General features: G+C 54.0%; 1 protein-coding gene across 3 annotated transcripts in view; it reads right to left on the bottom strand.

Annotated features, from left to right (window-relative positions):
• Window positions 1–24026, bottom strand: part of RAP1GAP2 (RAP1 GTPase activating protein 2) — a 216727-nt gene that overhangs the window by 8749 nt on the left and 183952 nt on the right. For all 3 annotated transcript variants that reach the window (XM_059998197.1, XM_059998194.1, XM_059998196.1), the window contains 9 exons: window positions 22840–22995; window positions 17559–17630; window positions 16956–17042; window positions 15474–15608; window positions 6196–6333; window positions 4340–4458; window positions 1727–1840; window positions 1343–1460; window positions 937–1063 (listed from right to left, as the gene is read on the bottom strand). In XM_059998197.1, the coding sequence (XP_059854180.1) occupies window positions 937–1063; window positions 1343–1460; window positions 1727–1840; window positions 4340–4458; window positions 6196–6333; window positions 15474–15608; window positions 16956–17042; window positions 17559–17630; window positions 22840–22995 (1066 nt within the window). The remainder of the gene's footprint in view (window positions 1–936; window positions 1064–1342; window positions 1461–1726; window positions 1841–4339; window positions 4459–6195; window positions 6334–15473; window positions 15609–16955; window positions 17043–17558; window positions 17631–22839; window positions 22996–24026) is intronic.

Here is a 24026-nt window from a genome sequence, read left to right as displayed (position 1 = left end):
CCAGTGGTGCCTACAGCACATGTCCGCTTGGACGCCCCTCGGGCGCCAGCCCCTCGCCCTCTCCCCAGAGCGGGCTCCGCCTTCTCTGCCCGACTGCAGGGATCACAGAACCCTGAAAGGCCCGGACTCCTTGCCTTCCTTGAGCCCCCACTAGTGAGCCTGTACATCCCTTGAATCCACGTCCTCCTCCCATTGCCCCAGACAGCCCCCCAGATCCATGGCCCTGTCACCCCTCACCAGCCACTGTGGCCCCTCACTGCTCTCCCTCCCTGTGCCCACTCCCCAGCAATCCTTTCTGTTCAGCCAGCTGCAGCCGCCAAAACCGTCTCTCTCCTTCGGATGGCGCGTCTATACTTAAAGGACCTTCAAAGCCTGAAAGCCCTCCAACGGCTTCCACTGCTGGCAGGATAATGCAAAATGCTCACCAGGGTCCCCGTGGCAGCCCCAGCCTGTGGTCCTAACCACTGTCTCCTCTCTCACGGGTCCCCTCCGTGCACTCCAGCCGCACTGAACCACGTGCGTGTCCAGAACACAGTCTCTGGATTCCCCCCAGGCCTTTCTACTGCTGTTCTGTCCACCTGCAACACTCTTCCCACCTCTTATCTCTGTATTATCAGGATGGTCGCTGTGACAGAGGGGCCCTGGGTCAGTGATGGGGTGAGGCGAGAGGTCAGGGAAAGAGCCTCAGCTTTCCAATCTGGCAAATCATTGCACTCTCTGAGCCTCAGTTTCCCCACGAGTAAGGAGGGGATGAGAACACAGGCCTCTGAAGGGTGATGAACCGATGCGGTGAGCTGGCAGCGCTGGAGGCCCTAATACTTCGGGGCTGAAATAGAAACAGGCCAGTTCCGCTGTTCCGTCCCACCAACAACGGTCAGGCCACAGCCCCGCCTCCGCTGGGCACACGGTACACACCGCCCACAGGATGCCACTGACCTGTCGGACTCCGGCTCATGATGATGGGGGTGGCGGCTGCCCCCAGGCTGGGGCTCTCGCTGCTTGGGGACGGGCTGTAGACAAACACCTCCTGCTTGAAGGGAGAGGTTGTGGACGGCTGGCTGCTCTGGGGAGAGAGGCTGGGCGAGTGACGCAGCTCCCCCCTCGTCAGCCTGAGACAGGCAGCCGTCCACTGCCCCGCCCCCTCCCACCCCGGCGCTCCCAGAGGGTGGCGATGGCCGAGGGGGCCCTCTCCTGTTTCCACGCTTCTCCTTTTATCTGCAGAGCCTGCAGGGGCCTCTGCCCACAGTAGCTATGTTAATGCACAGAGCAGTATACGGCTGGGCCCAGGGTGCCCCCCCCCCCCGCCCCGCTGCTCCCCAGCGTTGGACGCGGCCACACCTACCCCACTGTCACACTCCTCCATGACCTCGCCCTCCCCTGCCGTGCTGCTGAAGCTGCTTGTGCTGGAGGAGGAGCGGGAGATGTTGGCTCGGCCATTCTCCTTCAACTTTATGAAGGGCCTGCGGGGGAACAGGAAGGCAGGCTCTGCTCACACGCCGAGACCCCCGCCACGGCCCTCCCGGGACTGAGGACGAGGCAGGCCCAGCAGGCCTGAGCTCGCCCACCAGCAGCCCCCCGCGTGCACCTGCTGGTGGACTTTTGCGTTCCAGAGGGTTCCCAAGGCAAGAGACGCCAACTCTCAGCTTGCCTGGAGCAAAGCACATATTCCCGGGCCCGGGTGGCTAAAGCCAGCCCCCCCCCCCCACCCACCGCCACACTCTCTTACTTCTCCTTGCTGGGGCAGATTTCCGGAGAGCTGGGATTGGATGAGGTCTCAGACTTTATCTCCTGAGAAGAGTGTCCGCCCTCTGGGGTCTTCGGGTTGCTGGATGCACTGTCGCTGAGGAAGTGAGGATGAAGAGGAGTGAGGCCCTGGGCCCAGCCCCCCACGCACCCCCAGCACTCAGCACCATGGGGACCTGTGGGGCATAGTGCCCCTGCCAGAGCACGGCCACCGGACCTCCATTCCCACCCGAGCCTCCCTCAGACGCTGCAACAGACAACAGAATTCTCTGCTCCGTCAGGGGCTACTCCAGCCTCCTCGGTGAGAGTCAAGACCTATCAAGCAAGAGTCCTGGCTTGATGTCCCTGAACCCAAGTCCACCCCCCACCCAAGCTGGCCATCCCACCCAGCAGAGCTCCAGGTCAAGGGCAGGCCACAGAGGGAATGGAAGGGGTCTCAGACATCCACCCAACAGGGAAACAACCCAGTACACATGGGTTCCTCAGGGTGCTGGCCAGGCCACCCGCTGCTTAACTCCAGGGGACACACTTCACACAGACTGTAAAATGAACGCTCTGGATCTGGCCCTTGTGCTGGGATGTGGGCCACTCTCGGCCCGGGGCTCCAGGGTTTCCTCCTCCTCTAGTTTACCAAAGACCACGCACTGACACCCACTGTTTAGCCGGTGCCCGCTGCTGGGGACATGATGGGCCTGTCCTCAATGCACTTCTATTTTTATAACAGCTTTATTGAGATATAATCCACATACAATTTACCCATTTAAAGGGTGCAATTCAATGGTTTTTAGTATATCCACAGAGTTGTACAACCATCAGCATGATCTAATTTTAGAACATTTTAGTCCCCCCTGAAAGAAACTCTGGACCCACTCACAATCACTGCCCGTTCTCCCCTCCCCCTGGCCGCTGGCAACCACTTGTCTGCTTTCTGTCTCTGTGGATTTTCCAATTTGGGACATTCCATATAAATGGAATCATACAATGTGGTGTGGTCTTTTTGTGACTGCCTTCTTTCACTTAGCATAGTGTTTTCGAGGTTCAGCTATGTTGTAGTAGGTGTCAGTACTTCACTCCTTTCTGTTGCAAACTAATATTCCATTCTATGGACATTTTATTTACCCGTTCAATGAGTGATGAACCTTTGGGCTGTTTCCACTTTCGGCTACTGTGAATAATGCCGCTATGAACATCTGTGTGCTAGTTTTTATGTAGACACATGTATTCTTTCTCTCGGGTACGTACCTAGGAGTGGAATTGCTGGGACATTTGGTAACTCTCTGTTTAACCCTCTGGTGAACTGCCAGACTGTTTTCCCAAGCAGTTGCACTATTTTACATTCCCCCCAGCTATGCACGAGGGTTCCAAATTCTCCACATCCTTCCCAGCACGTGTTATTATTTATCTTTTTATTTTAGAGACACCCCAGGGCCGAGAGGTGCCTCAATGCACTTTTAATGAGGTTGCTGATGACCTCCTAATTGTCAACCCGAGCAGGGCTTTGGGTCGTTGAGCTGGACTTCTCTGCGTGCCTGACACAGCTGCCCCTCCCTCCTGGAACGCCTCCTCTCCCGGCCTCTAAGAGCCACCCCCTCACCCCTACACCTCCAGGTTCTCTCCTCTCTCATCTTCTTCCCAGTCTTCTTCACCGGCTCTTCTCCCTCCACTTGCCCTTAAACGCAGGTCTTCCCCAGGCATTCTATACAACCCCCTGTGGGGTTGTATTCCTTGGTCCCTCTCTAAACACCACCTCCACCCCCAGGGACTCCCATCTCTTCTTCTCCAGTCAAGGTCTCTCTCCTAAGCTCAAGACCTGCAGTTCTGACCACCCCCAATTCTGCCCTTCTCTCCTGGGGGGCCCACAAAGACTCACTCACAGGTACAGGTTCCAAACAGCTTTTCATCCCCCTCCATAAACCTGCCCCTGGTCCTGCACGCCCAAGCTCAGGGGATGGTGCCTTCCAGGGCTGCAGACAGACCACTTGGAGGCCTGGACATCAGCCTAAAAGCCTCCCTTTCCCTCTCAAGACTGTAAGCTTCTGGAAGGCAGGTTTGCATCTTCTGTAGCTCTGTCAGAGCACTGAGCCCAGCACGCGGCAGGCACTCAGCGATGCTGCTTGCCGAATTAAATGACAAGAGGGCTCAGTGATTAAAGGATCAGAAAGTCCATTAGCTGGAACTGGTTAAGTATGATGCAATATGAGAGTTGCTTTAAAAAAGAGAGAGAGAGAACATTCTAGAAGCCCCGAGGAAAGTTTGATGAACTCCCCCTGGTAGAATCAGGGAAGGTTTCCATAAGAGCGGACATTTGAGTAAGCACTGAAAAAGGAGGCAAAGAAAAAAAAAGAATCCAAGCAATTGTTTCTAGTTTTGGTCAAAAGGCAACAAGGACAACTTTGGAAAGTCCCGTGCAGAGACCAGGCAAATGTGCCTCAGTGGATAAGGAGCTGAGTGGGTGACAGGGGTGTGCAGGTCCCTGGAGGAGGGAACAGGGTCAAAAGGAAGGCATCTCCTGAACCTATGCAAAGCCCTCCCCAAGGATGACACCTGACGGCTGCAGCAGTGGTGAGAGCTGACAACCCCCACAGGGCACAGTTACCATCGTGTCCGGCTGTCCCCTTGGCCTTCAGAGCCCGTGTGCAGACGGGGGAAGAGCCCCGACCTCCGCTTGATGGGGCTCCGTGACTGGTTCTTCGCTGTTGCCACTGCCACCGGAGGCTGTCAAAGAAACCGCCAGAATGAGTGCTGACCACACCCCCAAACGCAGCTCTCCTTCCTCTCAGCCCCCTTTCTGGCCTACACTAGGTCCTGCAATCCCCAGCTGGCCTGGAGGAGATCCCAGAACACAGCGAGCCAGCCAGGAAGGTTGGGATCTAGTAATGGGATCTGGGACCCTAAGATTCAAGCCACCTGCAGCATGTTTTCCTGGGTTCTTAAGCCAAACCTCGTGGCCCCAGGTAACAGTCTACCAAAGACCAGAATTCTTGGAGGAACATGGGGTCGGGGCCACCCTCAGGAGAGCCCTGCATATTTATAAGGACAGGATGACTCAGGGTCACAGACTGAGAACCACAAAGCTGAGAGCCCAGGTCCAGCCTCACGCTTTACCAACGAAAAAGCCGCGGAGCTGAGGGGCGAGGGGCGAGGAGACTCGGCCAAGGTCATAATAGCAAATCACCAGCAGGTGAGCACAAGAGCCCAGGGCTCCCGACTCTCCGTCAGCTGCTCACAAAGAAATGGGTCCAAGCTGGTGTCACAATAATAAGACAGATCAGGAGCCGCAGAACCAGGTCCACACGCAGCCCTGGGCAAAGGGGGAGCCCCCCAAGAACATGGCCCTGCTTCAGCCACACACAGGGGGACCATGGAGAGGTGGGAGACTGAGGGGAGACAAGAGCCTACAGCCAATCTCTAGAGCCCACCAGGCTTCTAACCCAGGCCCCAACTTCTGCCATCCACATGCTGTGCAACCTTGGGTAAGTGACAAAACTCTCTGGGCCTCAGTCTCTTCACCCACAGAATGAAGATAACTGCTCTGCCCTGCTCACTTCACAGACGTTCTGGGAAGAACCAGATAATAGCTATGAAAATACTTGGTAAGTTAAATGAATTATGCAAGACCATTTAAAATACTAATCGCTGGTATCATGATGCATGTGTTCCACTATGAAAAGAAAAAAAAGAAAAGAGGGGAAAGGAAAGGAAGAGAAGAGAAAAAAGAAAGAAAAGACTAGTCTATACAAATCCAAAGTCACTTTGCTTTTGTAAAGGACTGACTGGTTCCTTCCCTGGCCAGCCCCTGGTGTGAGCAGACCACACTCGAACCCACAGACCTGCCGGGCTCTTTCCTTGGGAACCGTCTACACAGTGACTAAGAGCTTCGACTTTGGATCAGGGAGACCTGCATTCAAATCTCAGCTCTTCAGCTTACCTGGGTGACCTGTAGCAAGTTACTTAAAACCTCTGGGCCTCCTTTTCCTCAAGGAGGAATGGAGAACAAACACATCAATACCTACCTCAGACAGCTGTCACAGGATCGGATGAGACAATGTCCGTGACTTAGCTCAGTGCCTGGTGCACAGCAAGTGGAGGGCAGCTACTGTTATCATCAATAATAACAAAGCAAGGACACCCTTCTCACAGTCACGGGTCCCAAGCTCCCAAGCAAAGAAACTCGCTTCAGGCCCATTTCGCAGAGTTGGCCTTCAGGAGGAGGCCCAGTTGTCGAGGAAACTCAGAGAACAGGACAACAGGAGGCCTCTAGGCAGGGCCAGCCCCAGGCGCTGCCTGGGGTGGGGGCTCCATTTCAGAGGGCAGGGCCTGGGCTCACCCCCAAAACAGGCTCAGTTTCCCTCTGTCATCACTGGTCTCATCACCTGGCCCAAGCCTCCCCCACTGAGGCCTGGGGGACCCTCCCCGGGACCCATGTGCTGCCCCAGGGCCCGTGGCTCTCACCGAGAAGGTAGTCTTGGTGACCTCCACGCTGTTATGGGAGATGCCCCCGCTGAGGCTGCCGGGGATGCCCCCGCCATGCTGCTTCTTCTGGCTGCTCACCATGGTCTCCATGGAGTGGCTGCGCACACGGATGGCCCTCTGTGGGGAGAGCAGGTGACAGGGGCCTAAGGGTTGGAGTCTGGTCCCTCTCGATGACCCTGTCCCACTTGACAGGGTCTGCAGACACAGCCTTCAGCCTGTGCACACATATTCACACACACACACACTCTCTCTCTCTCTCTCTCTCAGTGGCCCACACTGCAGTCACTACAGTTTGCAGAGAATTTTCACATATTCCATCCTATGCTCTGGGAATGGGTGGCTCTTTGCAGGCAGAGGCGAGGGAGGACACCGGCCAGGGGGAGTCTGAGGGGTCAGTGCCCCAGCTCCCAGCAAGGTGGGCAAAGGCTGTTATCCTCATCTTACAGGTGAGGAGAGTGAGGTTTGGACAGCTCACTAAACCCAGGTGACCCTGGTCTAGTTAGCACCTCTCCAAGCTACAGCTTCCTCAGATAAAACGGTTGCGGTATGCGGGCCTCTCACTGCTGTGGCCTCTCCCGCTGTGGAGCACAGGCTCCGGACGCGCAGGCTCAGCGGCCATGGCTCACGGGCCCAGCCGCTCCGCGGCATGTGGGATCCTCCCGGACCGGGGCACGAACCCGTGTCCCCTGCATCGGCAGGCGGACTCTCAACCACTGCGCCACCAGGGAAGCCCGGATCCCCCAATTTGACTCTTTTTTTTTGCAGAAAGCTAAGTGTGCTTCTGTGTTTAAACACTGGATAGCCCTTCTGCCGTCATCCCGAAGTGCACTTTGTGCAACGTGGAATACGTTCACCTTGCTGAACCATGCGGGGCTCTTACTATTCTGCGCATCAAGCCTTCCCGCACACTTGCAGGGGCTTAAGAGGTTGTGAAGATAAGCCTGAAACCTGGCGCAGCTGCTAGTGGAGGAGATGCACACTCAGACCGGGTGGAGGCGTGGGGTCTCGGAGCACAGAACTGCTCAGGCCCACTTAGGGCCACTGAAGAGCAAAGGGTACGTGGGCAAACACTGAAGTGTCCAGGAGGTCAGGGGCTTGTCACAGGGCATGCAAGAATGAGAAGAGCTAAAATCAAGATTGCTGAGCCAGCAGCAGGGAGGGACCTGCAGGCCTACGTTGGTCTGGAACTGGACCCAAGGGCAGTGGCAGTTCTCAGATAGACCCAAGGGAGGATTTCCTGACAAGGGAAGTCCCACAGGATCCTACCTACCATGTGGATGATGCTCCGTGGTTCTGGAGGCCTTCAAAGATGACCTGAGAGTCTAGGAAGGGAAGTTTCTCTCTAGTAACCCCCAAACCCTCCCATCACTTCCCTTTAATCCCTCATTCGGTCACTCAGTAATACAGCCAGGGGGCTTCCCTGGTGGCGCAGTGGTTGAGAGCCCGCCTGCCGATTCAGGGGACACGGGTTCGTGCCCCGGTCCGGGAGGATCCCACATGCCGTGGAGCGGCTGGGCCCGTGAGCCATGGCCGCTGAGCCTGCGCGTCCGGAGCCTGTGCTCCGCAACGGGAGAGGCCACAACAGTGAGAGGCCCGCGTACCGCAAAATAATAATAATAATAATAATAATAATAATAATAATGCAGCCAGGTGGCAACGCAGCTTAGCAGTCACAAGCATGGAGTGCCAGGGTCCAACTGCCAGAATTTATATCTGGGGTCTCTGCTCCGTCACCCATTAGCTGGTGCCCCTGGTAGGTTCCTCATCTTTTCTGAGACTTGCTTGTGAAATGGGATGGAGGAAATCTACACTGTGGGGCTGTGGTGAGCAGCCATATAGAGCTCTTAGCAGAGGGCCCGGCACATCGTAAGTACCCCATACATGTGGCTATTCTTATTGTTAATCATAAGCATTAGTTGCGTACTTCTCGTGTGCCCGGCACTGTGCCAGGAACTGGAAGAATAACGGGAAGGGAGTCAAAGAAGTGGAAGACACAGCCCCTACCTCCAAGGAACATACAAGTCAGCTGGGGGAACAAGACACGTTCCTGCAAGTAGGGCAATGCTGAAGACCCAGGGCCCGCGGATGCGCCCTCTGCATTCATTAGTCATCCAAGGCCCCAGGGCCTCAGGTCCATGTGCAAAGACACAAGGATGCGGATATCACTAGTTGCTCACATACAGCTGCCCTCCCCCTCCCCCCACATCCCTTGCCAGCAGAGCCACTGTTGAGCCAATGGCCCTCTCTTCCTCCACGAGACAAAGGAGTAAATCGTGATCCATCTAAGGTAGTCACATCGCCCCTCCCCTTGCCAGTGGAACATGAAGGGACATCTGCTGGGGGCTGTTCCCAAAAGGGATGTGACTTGTCTGCTCCTGAAACCGTAGCAGCCGCCTTGGGGCCGTGAGGGGTCAGGCCTGAGAGGTAGAGCTGATGAGCAGGGGACGGCAGAGGGGAAAGGGAAAGGAGCCTGGATGACCGTGAGCCACCTTGGGCCCCGCGTTAAGGGAACTAGTGGATTTTCCTTATTGTGTGAGCCAGCAGAACCTCAGCTCCGGAAAACTGATGTAGAAAGACGCTGCTCTCCTCCTCACTGGGTTCATTCCCGCACTCGCACACACATGTCAGCTCCACGTGCCAACCTCCAGATGGTCTCGTGTGGAAGAACTAACCTCCTTCCCTCCCTTGAAGTATCGAGAGAAGAGCTTGGTCTATGGCAAGGCGGCCCCAAGAAATTAGCGTGAATGTTGCTCCCAACCCAAATAGCAGATACCCCCGAGGTCTCTCCCCAAGGTCAGGAATTCTCTAATCTCTGACCCAGCCAAGGACCACAACCCGCCTGCCTTTCTGTCCTGACGAGGGAAGCTGGTTCAGAAAGGAGGACCGTTTGCAAATAAGCATGGAGCCTACCAGCCTTGTATTCCTGAGGTCACCTAGGCTCTCCCATCTGAGCCAAAGACACCCCTTAAGGGACCTCATCTCTCTCCCTCTCTCTCCCTTTCTAGACCACAGAACAGTCCCCTAGCAACAGTTTCCTGCAACATGGTTAAACCAGCCAGCACATTCTATTCATTTCATCCTGCAAAGATCATTAAGTCACAAACCCTTTGGAGAACTGAGGGCAGGAGAGGTGGGGTACCACTCTGAGGGGTCCCTGGATAAACATCAAGGTTCCTTAACTGAGTCAAGTGCTCCATAAATCTCAGCATCATTTCATTCCATTGGTGTCCTCATGTGTTGCCACCACTATAGTCATCAACAATGACGTGTTAATTAATCATTTATATTGTAATCTGTTCCTCGATGTCTCTTTCCAGCGAAGATTTGACATGGGTCATAAGCCCTGTGTGATGGTATCTGGTCTACTGAGCTCCACATACATGATCTTATTAAATCCTGCCACTCTGAGATGCAGAGAGGATGGCACTGATAGAAAAGGTCCCAGGACTTCCCTGGTGGCGCAGTGGTTAAGAATCCGCCTGCCAGTACCTGGGACATGGGTTTGAGCCCTGGTCTGGGAAGATCCCACAGGCCACGGAGCAACTAAGCCGTGCGCCACAACTACTGAGCCTGTGCTCTAGAGCCCGCGAGCCACAGCTACTGAGCCCACGTGCCTCAATTACTGAAGCCCACGTGCCTAGAGCCCGTGCTCCGCAACAAGAGAAGCCACTGCAATGAGAAGCCCGCGCACTGCAACGAACAGTAGCCCCCGCTCGCCGCAACTAGAGAAAGCCCGCGTGCAGCAACGGAGACCCAATGCAGCCAAATATAAATAAATAAAAGAAAAGGTCCCTAAAGGTAAAAGATTACCCAGGTCACACCTCAGGTAAGAGATGGAGCCAGGACCCAAATCAGAACCTGGGCCCCAGATAGAAGGGTCCCAAGATCCCCAAAAGTGGTTCATATTGAACACAGGGTTCAACTGGTTGATGGACTAGGGGTGACCAGAGACCATGGAGCTTCAGCACCTCTCCCCCCAGACATCTCCAGCAGTCTGGGAAGAACCTTCTTGAATGCCCTTGGTGCTGCTGTCTGAGTCAACTAGATAAGTTGGAGGAGATAATGGGCTGACATGGAATTCCAGGGATGTGCAGGGGAGCCATCTGCTGCTCAAAGCAAACAGGAAGGGGTTTGAATGCTGGCTCTTCCAAGCACAGTATGTGAACCTTTTGGAGACAGTCCCCTCGTCTGTAAACACGAGGATGACATGAGACAGGATGTGTCCACGTGACCGGACACCTGGTGTGTTACCTGCTTGTTCAGGGTCAGCCCTCCTCCCCCACGCTCAGGGACCAAAGGAGAGAGAGACTATGGCTACTTCAAAATCCTAAAATAATGCTTGATTTGGACAAAATCACCCAGTGACAAGGTCTCAGGTATTCCACGTTCCAAAGTGATATAGAGCTGGAAGTACCAGCCTTTTCAAGCTGGGCAGATCAGGTAAAAGGTGAAAACAAGCACAGAGGCAGGAGGGAAAGGGCATGTGAAGCCTTCGCAGGGGCATCAGCTCTGCAGGGACCATCTGGACCCGCTCCCACTCAGCCCCTGTACATCCAGGCCATGGTGCACCACTCCTCTGCTCGCATCTTCCCAGGGCCAGGCTGCTCACTGCTTTCAAGGCTGCCTGTTCCAGCAGCGGACAGCCTGACCTCTGGAAAGGTCTTCCGTGCACTGACCTGAAATCTTACCATTTCTGGCCCCTGGAGTCTTAGACTTGTCTATTCCACATTTCACACAGCTGTCCCTACCTGTCCTTACAGTCTGCTCTCCTCCCAGCCAATCACCAACCCCAGTCACCAGGGTTTCCCTGCCCTCAGCTCACCTCCCGGCTTACGTTTGAAAGAGTTCTCCTTTGGGGGAGTCAGAAAAGAGAGAGGGAGTCACTTTCTTGGTACCTGCTGTGTCACTTCATTTCACCCAGGGGGGATGAGCACCCGTTGGTATCATCGAGGGAGCACGTATCCTCTGGGTCAACCACAAACCTCGCTTGCTTAAATGGGTTTCGTGAGTGTTTCAATTTAACAAACTCAACTTAATGGACACAGTGCACAGGAATGAGCACTGAAGGGGACATGCCTATCGGTACCAGGCAAGCAACAGAGGCAGGGGCCCTTGGAGAGAAAGATGCTAACTGCTATCCTGCTGAGATGCGTCCTAATCAGGAAGTACTAGGTCCAGAACAGGGTCTTCTGTCCCTCTAGCAGCCCAACGGGAGAAGGAACTATCCCTCTACATCTCCACTCCGAAAGACCAGAGCTCCAATCCATGAGCTCCAGGGCTGGCCTGCCTGCAGGTACTTCTGCAGGGATTTCTGCAGCCTGGTGCTCCTTTCCCGCCACTAGGGGTCAGATCAGACCAGTGCATCAACTATCACAGTCCCTCAGATGCTAGGAGAAAGTCACCTGACAACTCCCTGCTTGCTGTGGTCCCAGTTCCAATGACACTGGGTGACCTTCCCCTCCCTGGGCCTCCATCCCCTTTCTGCATGATGAGGTCAGCAGAGGACAGGGCTAGCTCAGTGCGTCTCAAGACACGGCTCACATTTGTTTTAGGTACAAAGCATGCGGATACATCAAGTAGCATCACTCATTTCATTACGGACCAATAAAAACACCACGAACGGCTGGCCGTGCCTGAGAATGACATTTGAGAACAACTGTCTAGAGATCAGTATTTTTCAAAGGTGAGTAACGTACACTCCTTTATATAGAAAACTCTTCTTGCAAGGCTCCAAAAGTATGTCCACGGACCTCCAACAGCAGTGGTCCCATGGACTGCATTTGCAATAAACCTACTTATTCCATAGAAATGTCTTTTAATTGTGAGTTTAATGGCAAATATATATTTCATCTAAATAAATATTTAGATTATCATCCAAAGTAAAAATGCTACATTTTAAACTGTTCGTAGCACTGGCAGATTCCTGAGAATACCTCCAAGCACCTCAGTTTGAGAAGCAGGTGTGGATGTCCATAAACCAATGGTTCTGTTTCTCATGAGAGAAAAGCTTAAATTAGAGCCAGTGGGGTTGAAGTAAGATGTGAAGAGCTAATCTAAGTAGGTGCCAGGTAGCACAGCCCAGGGCAGTGATGGGTCTGCTCCTCGGGACAGAGACAGAGGGTCACTGCCCTGGAGAGTGGGGGCAGAACAGTCACAGAGGCAAGGGCAGAGATGGCTGAGATCACTTTTAGTCCTGGGAATTCTTAGTTATGTTTCCCTGAACCTGTGAGATGAAAATTTGACAGGAACGAGATGAAACGTGCAACTTTTCTTCCTGGAGTCGCTTCACGCACCGTTCCTACAAGCGGGATCCCATGGAGGTCTGGGTGAGGAACTCCAAGGGAATGCCAGTGATTCTGACACACAGCGCCATCCTAGGGGCCCATGAAGAAATACCAAAACTAGAAACAGTTTCCTGAGCTGGGTCAGACCACAGGCCTGGCCACAGGCAAGAAAGACCAAAACATCAGAATCCCTCAAGCCACTGGGCTCCATGCTGCTAAGCCTGGCCTGCCCCCAGCTTGGGAGACGTGAGGGCAATGACGGAAGGGACAGGGCAAAAGAGTAAGCCCAGCAGTGTTTGCAGAAAAGCTGATCATAACCGGCAGAGCTCTGAAGGCTTACTCTGTGTGACTGACCATGACCGTGACTGCGTGACTGTGACCATCCCCTCCCTCGCCCCGCAGTGCTACCTCGGAGATAAGCAGGGAAGCAGAATGCAGAAGCGGGTCTATCTTCAGCCTACAGATGGAAGGATTTAGGGTTGAAAAGATGAGTTCCCTGGATTATAGGACCAAAGACAAGCGATGATAAAGTCTTGAAGCATCTCTCTTGGAAAGCCCTTTAGTCAGACCCTGTGGAGTCAAGGACAGATCAACTGCTTCTCCTGCTGGAGGGAAGGGCCTGGACAAATGGCCCTTAGACTCACAACCTGTCTGCAGCTGCTGGGCTATTCTATCCACTGTCCACAGCCTACAAGCTCTTCCAGGTTATAAAAATATTTGAAATCTGAAAAAAATCATTATTAACTCCCAAATACAGAAAGAAACCTGCAAAACTGAAAGCAATTTGCTTCATTACATGTCTGCAAAATATAACATGAGGTTAGCTAGTCAACTGTAGCTCAAGTCTTACATAAATTACATTGACTGTGGGATGCAGGAAAGGGGGGCAGAGCCTACAAAGGTTTTCCTAATGACCAGGTGTCACGTTCACCCCTCTCTCGGCTGGGCTAGCCAACCCGGCTCCCTCTTTCCTCCCCTTTCATCTCGTCTCTTATCCCTCATCCCCCTTTCTTCTTGATTTCCCAATTTCTATTTCACCCTGGCTGCCACTGTCCATCACAACTGAAACAGACGCCCCAGGAATCTCCCACCAGCCTAGGCGAGCAGCTCAGCCCCTACCCCCACTCCCATGAGGAATCTCAGCGGTTGACCCCAACTAGGCCATCAGAGCTCTGCCCTGCTCTCTGTGGTCCAGCCTGGCAGTGAGGGACGGACCCCAGGCTTGCCCGGGCTGGGCTAGCATGGGTGGAATCTTAATGGAGTCAGGAACCAGGAGGCAGTGTCATGTAGCTGTTAAGAACACAGGCTTTGGAATCTGGCAAACCCGGATTCAACTCCCCTGTCTGCTGGAGGACTTGGGACAAATTGCTTTGTCTCTTTGAGTCTTGGTTTCCTCGCATATAAAATCACACCCATCATTATTAAAATTGGGTACGAATTATCATACCAAAATTATTATGCCCATAATAGTAGCCTTCCTCACAGGGCACAGAGGGCAGTCATGAGGCTTTCAGTGGAATAATGTATGTTAAGCTTTCATTTTCCATGAAAACAGTAATAACAGCTGACACTTCTACTGAGCATTTCTTGTATTCCAGGCCACATGTACTTTTCCAGGCATTATTTCAAGGAGTCTTCCCACTGATTCCATGACAGAGGTCCTGTGGATCACCCCTGTGCTGTGGATAAGAAATCTGTCGCTCAACGGACATCTATATGCTACCAAATGTAAAATGCGTGGCTAGCGGGAAGCTGCCGCATAGCACAGGGAGATCAGCTCGATGTTTTATGACAGCCTAGAGGGGTGGGATAGGGAAGGTGGGAGGGAGGCTCAGGAGAGAGGGAATATGGGGATATATGCATACATAGAGCTGATTCACTTTGTTGTACAGCAGAAACTAACACACAATTGTAAAGCAATCATACTTCAATAAAGATGTAAAAAAAAAAAAAGAAAAGAAATCTGTAGCTCAGAGACTTTAAAGACCATGTCCAGGATCTCACAGAGCTGGGATTCTAATATAGGCAGGTCTAACCCTCACCCCACACATACCGCCACCAAAAGGGTAGCTTTACAAATCATTTAGCAATGGGCAATCCAGCAGAACACTGACCTAAAGACCAGAAAACCTGGGTTTGAAACAAGGTTCTACCTCTCCTGCAGGTGTAACGTTTTGAGCAGCCCTTCAGCCTCTCTCAGCCTATCCCCCTGTGTGTGAGTGAAAAATAACAAGACCCAAGTTCTGCCAACTGCACAGGATTACAGCCAGCCTCAAATCGGATGCTGGATGTTAAGTGCTGGGTGGACCAACATGCACTTGGCAAGCATGTGATGATGAACCTTTTTTACCCCATGCCAGCTAAGTGTCTGTCCAAGCTCTATTTGAATACTTCCAGGGACAGAAAGCTCACTACTTATTTTAGTAGCTCACTCTGGTTAGAAAGCCCTTCCCTTTGCAAAGTCCCCGAGGACTTGCCTGTAACTCCATCCCACCAGCCCTGGCCAGGTCCTCCACTGCCCTGGCAACTGGGAACGATCCTTGCAGTCTCCCACACTGGCTGCTGAAGATTCCTAAGGCTGGTTTCCTTGCTCCTGCCATCCTGCCCTGGGCTCCCCAACCACAGAAAGAGGCAGATGAAAGCAAGAATGTTCTTGGCTTGCACTGGCTCCTCTCCTGCTACTAACTCTTCCCCTGTTCCTTCTTACCAGACTCCAGGAGTCTGATGAGGAGATGCTCTAGATCAAAGACAGGATGTGGAAGATGCCAGAGACACTGTCGGCTGCTCTGACCGCTCACACTTCCTGAGACCCCTGCCCTCTGCAAACATCTGTGATGCCCCTGCTGGTCCTGCCACCGCTGGCTGGCACTCGGGCTCTGGTCTCAGGGTCACGTGGACTCTGCCCTGCTGTCGTCCCTTGTTTGGCCCCCGCCTCCCTGCCCTAGCAATCCCCGGCCACTCTTGTGCCCGTACCTTAAAAGACTCCAAGAATCCCCCATGGCCCCCATTCTCAAACTTGTCCTCTTCTGGGCCCAGTCCCAGCATGGCCTGAGTGTGGGAGTGGAGTTCATCGTGAAGGTTGTCCAGGAGGGCGGCCCTCGTCCGGTCCTGGAAGGGAAGAGGGTGGGGGCTGTGAAGCTGGCACTGAAGACAGAGCTGTGGCCTCTCCCTGGGGGGCTCCCGACACCTGGCCCAAGGGCTGTTCTTCTGGCCAACTGCATCCCGGCAATGGTATGGACCGATATCCAGGCTGAGATCCACTCTCACAAATGCTGCAGCTAACACTACAGCTCCGGGCCAGGCCCTCTGCGCTCTTCCCTCTGCCTCTTCTCCCTGGGCCATCCTGCCCTCCCATGGCTCTGCCCTGATGACTCCTAGCCCAGATCTCTGCCGCCTCCACGTACCCAACTGCCCGCAGCTCTTCTCCATCCAGATGTGCGTCCAGGGCTATGTATACAGCCTCCAGGGGGCGCCATTCACACAGACCAGGACCAGCCCTTTCCACAACCCAGCCTTTGCAGGCACCTCCAATCAGCAGGTCCAAACAGAACTCATCTCCAGCGGTCCCCATGTCAGCAAAGAGCCCAAGACAAAGGCCCAAGAGCCACCCCACCAATCCCACTTACCCCTACCCTTATATACTGGAGTCCATCAGGTCTTCCTGATTCTGACCATTTCCTGTGCCTGGTGTAAGCGCACTGTCACTGTCTCTTTTGGACTCCTGTAATAGCTTCTAACTGGTCACGCTTCCTGCCCTCCTCGCCTTCAATCTACCCTCTCTCCCACCTCCTCCTGAACTTTATTAGGGACTCATCACCTCTAGTTCCAGTTGATCTGACCCAACTAGCATCTCTAGGTGGGCCTCCCACCATTCCAGGCCCCACATGAATCCTTCTTAGGCCACATCCAACCCTCTGCAGCTCCCTCACAAAGTCACGCTCTGAATCTGCCTGGCCTTTGCTCATGCTGTTTCTCATGCCTGGAATAACCCTCCCCACTCTTTCCTCCTGGCAAAAGGTTCATCAGATATCCAGACTCAGCAGCTCAAGGGCCACCTCTTCCAAGAAGCCTTCCCTGAACACACCCTCCATTCCCCATCAGCAGAAGCAGCCTCTGTGCTGGTCTCCATCACAGTCCAGCTCACTGCATCATACCTGTCTCCCATCAGTCTATGAGCTCTATAAGGGCAGAAACTGTGCCTCACATATCCCAGTATCCCAGGGAACAGAACAGAGCCTAGTACACAGTAGGTGCTCAATAAATGATTGGTGAATGGTTGACTAGACCTAAAGTTTGGATGGAATTCCCGCAAGAAGAAAGAGCTCCAAATCAACACAAGGCTGAAGGCTTAGAGGGGCAAAGATGGTGCTTCCCCACCTTAAACAGCCCCAAGAATAGACCTCCAGGAAAGGCTGTCCAGGAGGGCAGGAGGAAGATCAGAAACCGCGCTCTCACCTCCAGCTTCGCAAACTTGTCTGACTTGCAGCAAGCATTCTCTGCATTGGTGAGCTTGGTGAGGAGAAACTCCCTGAACTCCGGGCCCTGGAACAGACAAGACACCCCACCCTTAGCTGTTGCCCAAAGGGCTTCAGCCACAGGAAGAGGTAGGCAGAAGAGGGGGTCTTGGGAGAGTCCCTGAAAGGTCCCCTTCCGACATTTCATCAGTTCTAGCCCAGCCTAAGCCCACCTGCTAAGACGCTAACATGGAAACCAGCTTCCCTGGTGCTGGGAAAACCAACCCTCCACACCCACAGTGGCATTTCCATGACTGGAAGCCCACCTGTGCCCAAGCCTCCTGGGACTGGAGCATGGCATAAAAACCCTTCTTTTAGCAGAAAGGCAACCCCAGTATCAAACACCCTGACAAAAGGCCCTGTGCTGGGCCAGGCTGGCGGCACAAGGAGAGGTGGGGAGAGACCCCAAGTGAGGAGGTTCCCCAACCCTGCTGAAGGTTCTCCTAAAGATCTAGTCCAATTCAGCGCCCCTGCAACCACGGACACTCAGGTGTGAAAACCTGGAGTCTCGGACATGAGAGGAGCAGAAAGGAGAATTTCTTACCTTCTGGAAAACAGGGGGGCTGGGCAGAGGTGGGCCGAAGGCCGGCACGTCTTCCCGTGCGGTGACTGCGACCTGAAACACAGAAGCTCGGTGTGGGCCAGGAGGGAGGAGACCCAAGCTGAGGATGACGAGAGTTCCGAGCCCTGGTCCTAGGGGACCTACTCCCCTTCTCCCTCCTCCCCTTCCCAGAATACAAATAAAGAACCATCACTGGCACACCCGAGTCACTGTTCCTAGAAGCGGGGCTGGATGGCATGGAGCTATCCCCATACCCTCATCTGCATTCCTGGAGGCCGGAAGCAAGTTTGGCAAGACGACTGGACAGGGCTGAAGAGCAGCCTGGAACCCTGATTCTAATGTAGCACAAGAGCCCAGGAGATGCTATCGCATTACCTCGTTCGACTGGGACGCTAATCCTACAGAGAAGGCACCAGCAGAATTATTAGCCCTGGATTCCTGATGAGGAAACAGACGCCCAGAGCCGTGGAGCCTCAAAGGCTCACAGGAGATCAGCCCCGGAGATGAACTGAGAGTCCGGAGCACCCCGACCCTGCTCTGGGATTCCTTCCGACGACACTGACTCCCAAACCTGACCAGACGTCAGAATCACTTCAAGTGTTTAAAAATAAATACCGATTGCATGGGCTCCACCCCAAACCTACTGAATCAGCAGCTTTGGGGTGGAGCCAGGAATCTGCAACCCTTAAACGCACCCGAGAGCTTCTGTGCGGTCAGCGGACTGGTGTTTGGGAGCCCTGGTCTCAGACACAAAGGGTCGGTCAGGCCGGGCAAGGCTGCAACTAACAGAGCGCCAGGGCCCGGCCTGGGAATTGGGGGTGGAAGGACACCAAGGCGCTCTGTGTGAGGGTCTCCCAGGCTCAGGACAGGCCCCACACCTCCCTTTTCCCTCTCTGCACGGAGGTGCCCTCGTGTCACCTGTTCTCAGCCCCCGAGGCTGCAGGCCTCTCTGGAGACTCTGCCCTCTCCCTTCCCCGGCGGCTGCTGACGCGAGCCCAGCCCTGGCATGCCGCCAGCCTGCCCAGCCTGTGAAGTAGGGCAGATGCAGAGTCTGCCAGACCGGGTGAGCAGGCAGCTCGGAGCCAGGCCAAGGAAAGGCCAGCCAGGGTCTGCAGGGGAAGGGAGCGGGAGAGGGCTGGTCTACATGACTTTCTCTCCCCAAGTGCAAGACTGTCCCCATGGCCCACACGGCAGTGCCCGGAGTCAGGAAATGGTACGTGCTTGGCTGACGTGATTTCTGGCTGGTTCCAGCTGCCAAACAGTTCCCCCTCCACCACCCACCCACCGTGCACCCGTGGCACAAGTCAAGAATTCCACCCATGGAGCCAAAACTGGGGGAGAGGGAGGGGGAAGGCCACTGACGGGCTGCTGGCGAGGATGAGGCCAGAGGCCAGGCCCAGCTCTCCCCTCTTCCCACCCCGATGCCCCTTCCTTCTCAGGCTCTCATTGGAGTAGTCTGTGCCGACCAGGTAAGGAGCTGCAGATAAGCTCTTAAATCCACCCGAGTCTCCCAGCCAGACGCGCCCACGAGCCCACGGCAGCAGCCGGGTCAGACAGGCGGGAGACAGGATCCTTCCTCTGATGGCGACTCTCTATCCCCACGCGCTCCCTCTCCTGACCCCTTTCCAGCGAAACACCTGGGCCTTTGTTGTTCCCTCCTCTTGGGGACGGTTGGGTTGCCGAGCTGAAAGCAGAAGCTGCTTGAACACAACCTCACCTTCCTGTTTTCTAAATCCAGCCAAGGCCTCCCAGCAGGGGTGGGGGCAGGGCTTAGAAAGACAGAGGCAGCAGGTGACTCTGGGGAAGAGACTCTTCAAGAACTGGAAAGCGGAAGGAGACAGGGGTGTGTAAGTAATAAGAATACACCTGGGAGGCGGGGAGCCTCTGAGGACTCCAGACCTCATAAGATCCCCACATCTGTCCAAGCATGGCCTGGAAGCCTTAGAGAACCACAAAGGTCGCTCAAGCAGCAGACCAGTAGTGAGGGAAAGAGGGCACCTGGACGGGAACCCGCCTCCGGGGTCTGCTTCACGTAAGATTCCTGACACCTTTGCAGAACTTGAGGAGTCGGGGTAGGATGAGCTCAGACAGGGTGGGGAGAGGGTCCTAGCGATGGCTCAGCTATAATTTCCTTCCAAGCTAGCAGGATGGGGATGAAATTCACATCTGAAACATAGTTCGATGCGATGTTTCATGCACACCCCAGATCGTGGGTCCAAGTTCCCACCTGCTCTGACAGCTCTGTGATGAAGACCACAGTCAGACCTGGACAGGACCCTGGTTCCACTGTTTCTGGGCTCCGTGGCCTCGGGCCTTAAGAAACTTAAGCTCTGGGCTTCCCTGGTGGCACAGTGGTTGGGAGTCCGCCTGCCGATGCAGGGGACGCGGGCTCGTGCCCCGGTCCGGGAGGATCCCACATGCCGTGGAGCGGCTGGGCCCGTGAGCCATGGCCGCTGAGCCTGCGCGTCTGGAGCCTGTGCTCCGCAACGGGAGAGGCCACAACAGTGAGAGGCCCGCATACCGCAAAAAAAAAAAAAAAAAAAAAAGAAACTTAAGCTCAGCCTCAATTTGCTCCCCTGTAAACAGGGCCAATGGAGGCCTGCCTGGCCAGAGGCTTGGGAGAATTCAAGAAGACTGCTCATAAGGGCCTAGCACAGTGTCCAACGCAGATCAAATAAGAGGTAACCACTGTCACTCAATGTTTTTTTTTATCTTCCCTGCTGACCTGCATCTAATAAAGTACACCTGAAATACTAGAGTTCCCCCAAACCACTTTCTAATCCACACACACACACACCCCTCTTTCTCAACTCCCCTTCCTTCCCCTCCTCAGCATGTCAAAACTGGAAAGAGCTCAGAGATTGCCTACTCCAATTTCCTCATTTCACACGGAAGGCAACAGAAGCCCGGAGAGGGAAGGAACTGGCCCAAGGTCACACAGCAGTCAGAGGCAGGGTCAGGACAAGAACCCCAGATTCCGGAGCCTCTCGGTCTGGGACACTTTCCTGCACATTCCCACCGCTGTCCTTCACACCCTTCCTCTTCTTCCCTGTTGTTTGTCCTCCCCACTGGGGGCCCCCTGGGGCACTGCCCAGCCCCCAAGGAAATCTCACCCTCCTTTGCCATAGCCCCTAAGCGCGCAGGGGTCAGCTAAGGTCCCGTGTCACCTGGACCCCCCCTGAGGGATCTAACCATGTCCTCCTCAGCCTGCCCATCACTGGGGTGCTGCTGGGGCCGTGGATGGACAGAGCTCTGGGGAGCACCTTGAAAGGCTGATCTCCCTCCCTGCCCTCTGCCCTCCGACCCAGCCCCACTCACAGTCTTGCCCTCCAGCTTTGATGTTTGCCTGGCAGGCGGAGCCCAAGGTCCCACATCACAGGGACAGCCCCGCTCTCCCTGTGAGCTCTGCTTCTCACCACCCCTCTGAGGACAGTGCTTTCCCCTGGACCAGAAACGGTGGCTAGGGAGACTTGGTAAAGACTTCCGGCATCAACGCTGGAGGTGGGGGGGTGCTTTCTTGGATCTCTGATTTTTCTCTTTCGTATTTTCCTACTCTACAAAAGCTCTTGGAAAGTGGAGAGGCAGTTAGCTGAACTCCATTTCCTATCAGGAACTAAAAGCAAATACTAGACGTCCACGAGAGGCCTCATTCTGCCGGCAGAGGCCCAGTAGATAAGCCACACGTACATACATGACTGCCTGGAAGGCCTTGGGTGCCCTCCTATCACACAGCTTTACTCTGAGGATCCATCTCTGCCACCGCTGGCTGTTAAAAGAACCAGGTGGCTGTCTGAGTGACCCAGTGGCTGAACTGCCTCACAGCCTCTTCTGTCCCTTCCCTGAAGCTGGTGCTTTATGTCACTTCCAAGTGCCCACACAGTAGGCACTGAATGAGGACGCTTGCTTCCACCAACAAATTAATCAACCAGTTGTTTGAAATGAATGTCCCCGTTGGTGAAAGCCTTGAAGGAAACACCCAAACCATGGCTTCTCCAACTTTTCAGCTAAGACTGCTCAGTGACAGAGGAGGATGAACGTGGGCATATAAAGGAATCAGCTGTCCTCAACAAGAGAGAGTGGGGTTTTTTGGTTCTGTTTTGGAAGCCTCCCATTTGGCTTTAAAGCTGATGTGAATTTTGCACTTCATACACCTGGGTTTGTGCTGATATAACAATTATATAACATCATTTTTCTTTCCGAAAATATTCAAGCAAAATTGATATGCTGGAAAGATGGCTATGAAGTGGTATGGCCTCATGAACCCCAGGGACCAGCATTGGCCTAAGTTATTATATAGGAAACATTTCAGGCCTATGGTTTCCTCTTCCAGGCTCCTTTTCCCTCTCCCTTACAAATGTGGTTCCTAACACTGTGGGGAACAGGGAGTTCTCTGAGAATGTGAGCTATGGCTTCTCTCCCCAGAAAACACAAAGAAGCATGGGAACTCCACATTTTGCACTTATCTACAAGGAATACATAACAAAACCTATCTAACATCCACTTTAAAAACCCTGCCTCAGTCTATCTCCCTTGGGTCCCATGCCCCCCAACACCACTGTGATACAGAGAAACTGTTACCCAAGAGGTTGGAATTGTTCCTCATGGAGAAGCAAAGGAGAGGGTTAGAGACACAGCCATCAGGAGGGGACAGGGTGAGGGCAGCTGACGCTCATCTACGTCCGTGAAGATTCTGAGCCAGTGTGAAAGCCCACTAAATGGGTCAGGAGGTTTAGACCCAGATGCTCACAACCCTACCTCCCTGGGAGTCTTCAAATTAAGATCATTTGCCCAGAATGGCTAAACCAGAGGGCCCCCCCCAGCGGCCAGGGTCTACCCTGCTCTCCACCCTTCTCACCATGAACATCTCTCCCTTTCCTTCCTTCCCTTTGTTTGTCACCGCCTTCTTCCTCTCCTCTTTCCTGACAGTCCTCTCCACTTTCTCTTCTCTGCTCTCCTCTGGCTCTGCCTCGCTCTAGCAAATGGCAGTACCAGATTCCACGTAGGGACACGGGGTGCTTCTCAACCCTTGAGTTAGAGGCTGGGAACCTGAAGGCAGCAAGATGGATGAGGTGACCTCAGAAGGCGCTCTCCAAGAATCTAGCTCGCAAACCCCAGAAACCCGAGAACTCGTGGGAAATCTATCACGTTTCGGAGGATGGTCTGAGGAGCCACTGAGACGTGGTGTTGCTCGACGTCGCTGATTCCATGAAGTGTGGTGAGGTGCCTGGGCCCACCACCTCCTCCGACGGGACTTTCTCCTTACCTTGTAGGATGGGGTCTCTGTGCCCTCGTTCTCAGCCTGCACAACAATGTAGGCATGTAAGAAGTTGGAGGCAATCATATCTGGGACAAACGGTGTGTTTTCTTCTTGGAAGATGATGGCCACAATGTCATTCCCAATGTGTCTCTTTCTCTGGAGCTAATCAGAAAGTGTTCCATTGTTATAAGCCAGTTAGGAACATCCTGAAAACAGAATAGGTCTATATAGGAAATTCCTCATTATTCTATCGTTATACATAAACCCCGGAACGCTGAGACCTCTCTCTCCAAGGAGCTTTTTCTTTCACTCTCTAGAAGCCACTAAAAAGCAAAAAAAATGAGGAAAATGTCTACGTTGTCAGGAGGAGGCTGGCAAGCTTCTTACTGAGCTCTATAGCACGTAGAGGTAGCCCTGACTCAGGACTCGCGGAGACTAGTTAAAAAGTGAGGCCGGGGGCTTCCCTGGTGGCGCAGTGGTTGACAGTCCGCCTGCCAATGCAGGGGACGCGGGTTCGTGCCCCGGTCCGGGAAGATCCCACATGCCGCGGAGCGGCTGGGCCCATGAGCCATGGCCGCTGAGCCTGCACGTCCGGAGCCTGTGCTCCGCAACGGGAGAGGCCACAAAAGTGAGAGGCCCGCGTACCAAAAAAAAAAAAAAAAAGTGAGGCCGGGTTTTGCCCTGGGAGAGCTTGTAATTGATCTGGGAGAGACACAAACACAGGTGGAGCCACCTGAGAACACTAACAAAGCCACCAGCCAGCAAATGCTAAATCAGCCACTACCCACAAAGTGCCTATGGGGGCGGAGAAGAGGGCAAAATCAGAGGCCTGGTAGCAATCTGAGAGGGCTTCCTGGAAGAGGAGATTGGGAGAGAAGGGAGCACTTGATGGAAATGTGGATGATCAGGAAGGAGGGGGCAGATCATCCTATACCAGAAAGGAGAAGAACCATGCTCAGAGAAATACGGGCAACCTGGCTTGGTGGAGGTCATGGGGGAGAGAGAAATACAACCCCGATTCAGCATCCCAAGCTCGGCCAGGTGCTGTCACAGGTGATCTCAATCCCCAAGCACCTACTGTGTGCCAGGAACCATACTGGGCTGTTCCCATGCAAGATTTCAAACGTTAAGGCCCTCTTGTATACCAAACCCAGGCTAGGTGCTTACCTACACTTTGTTCCTTTATTAAACAC

Source organism: Delphinus delphis, chromosome 19 (assembly GCF_949987515.2).
Source record: "Delphinus delphis chromosome 19, mDelDel1.2, whole genome shotgun sequence".
In the NCBI taxonomy this organism is placed as follows: Eukaryota; Metazoa; Chordata; class Mammalia; order Artiodactyla; family Delphinidae; genus Delphinus; species Delphinus delphis.
This window is presented reverse-complemented; position numbering and strand designations above follow the sequence as displayed.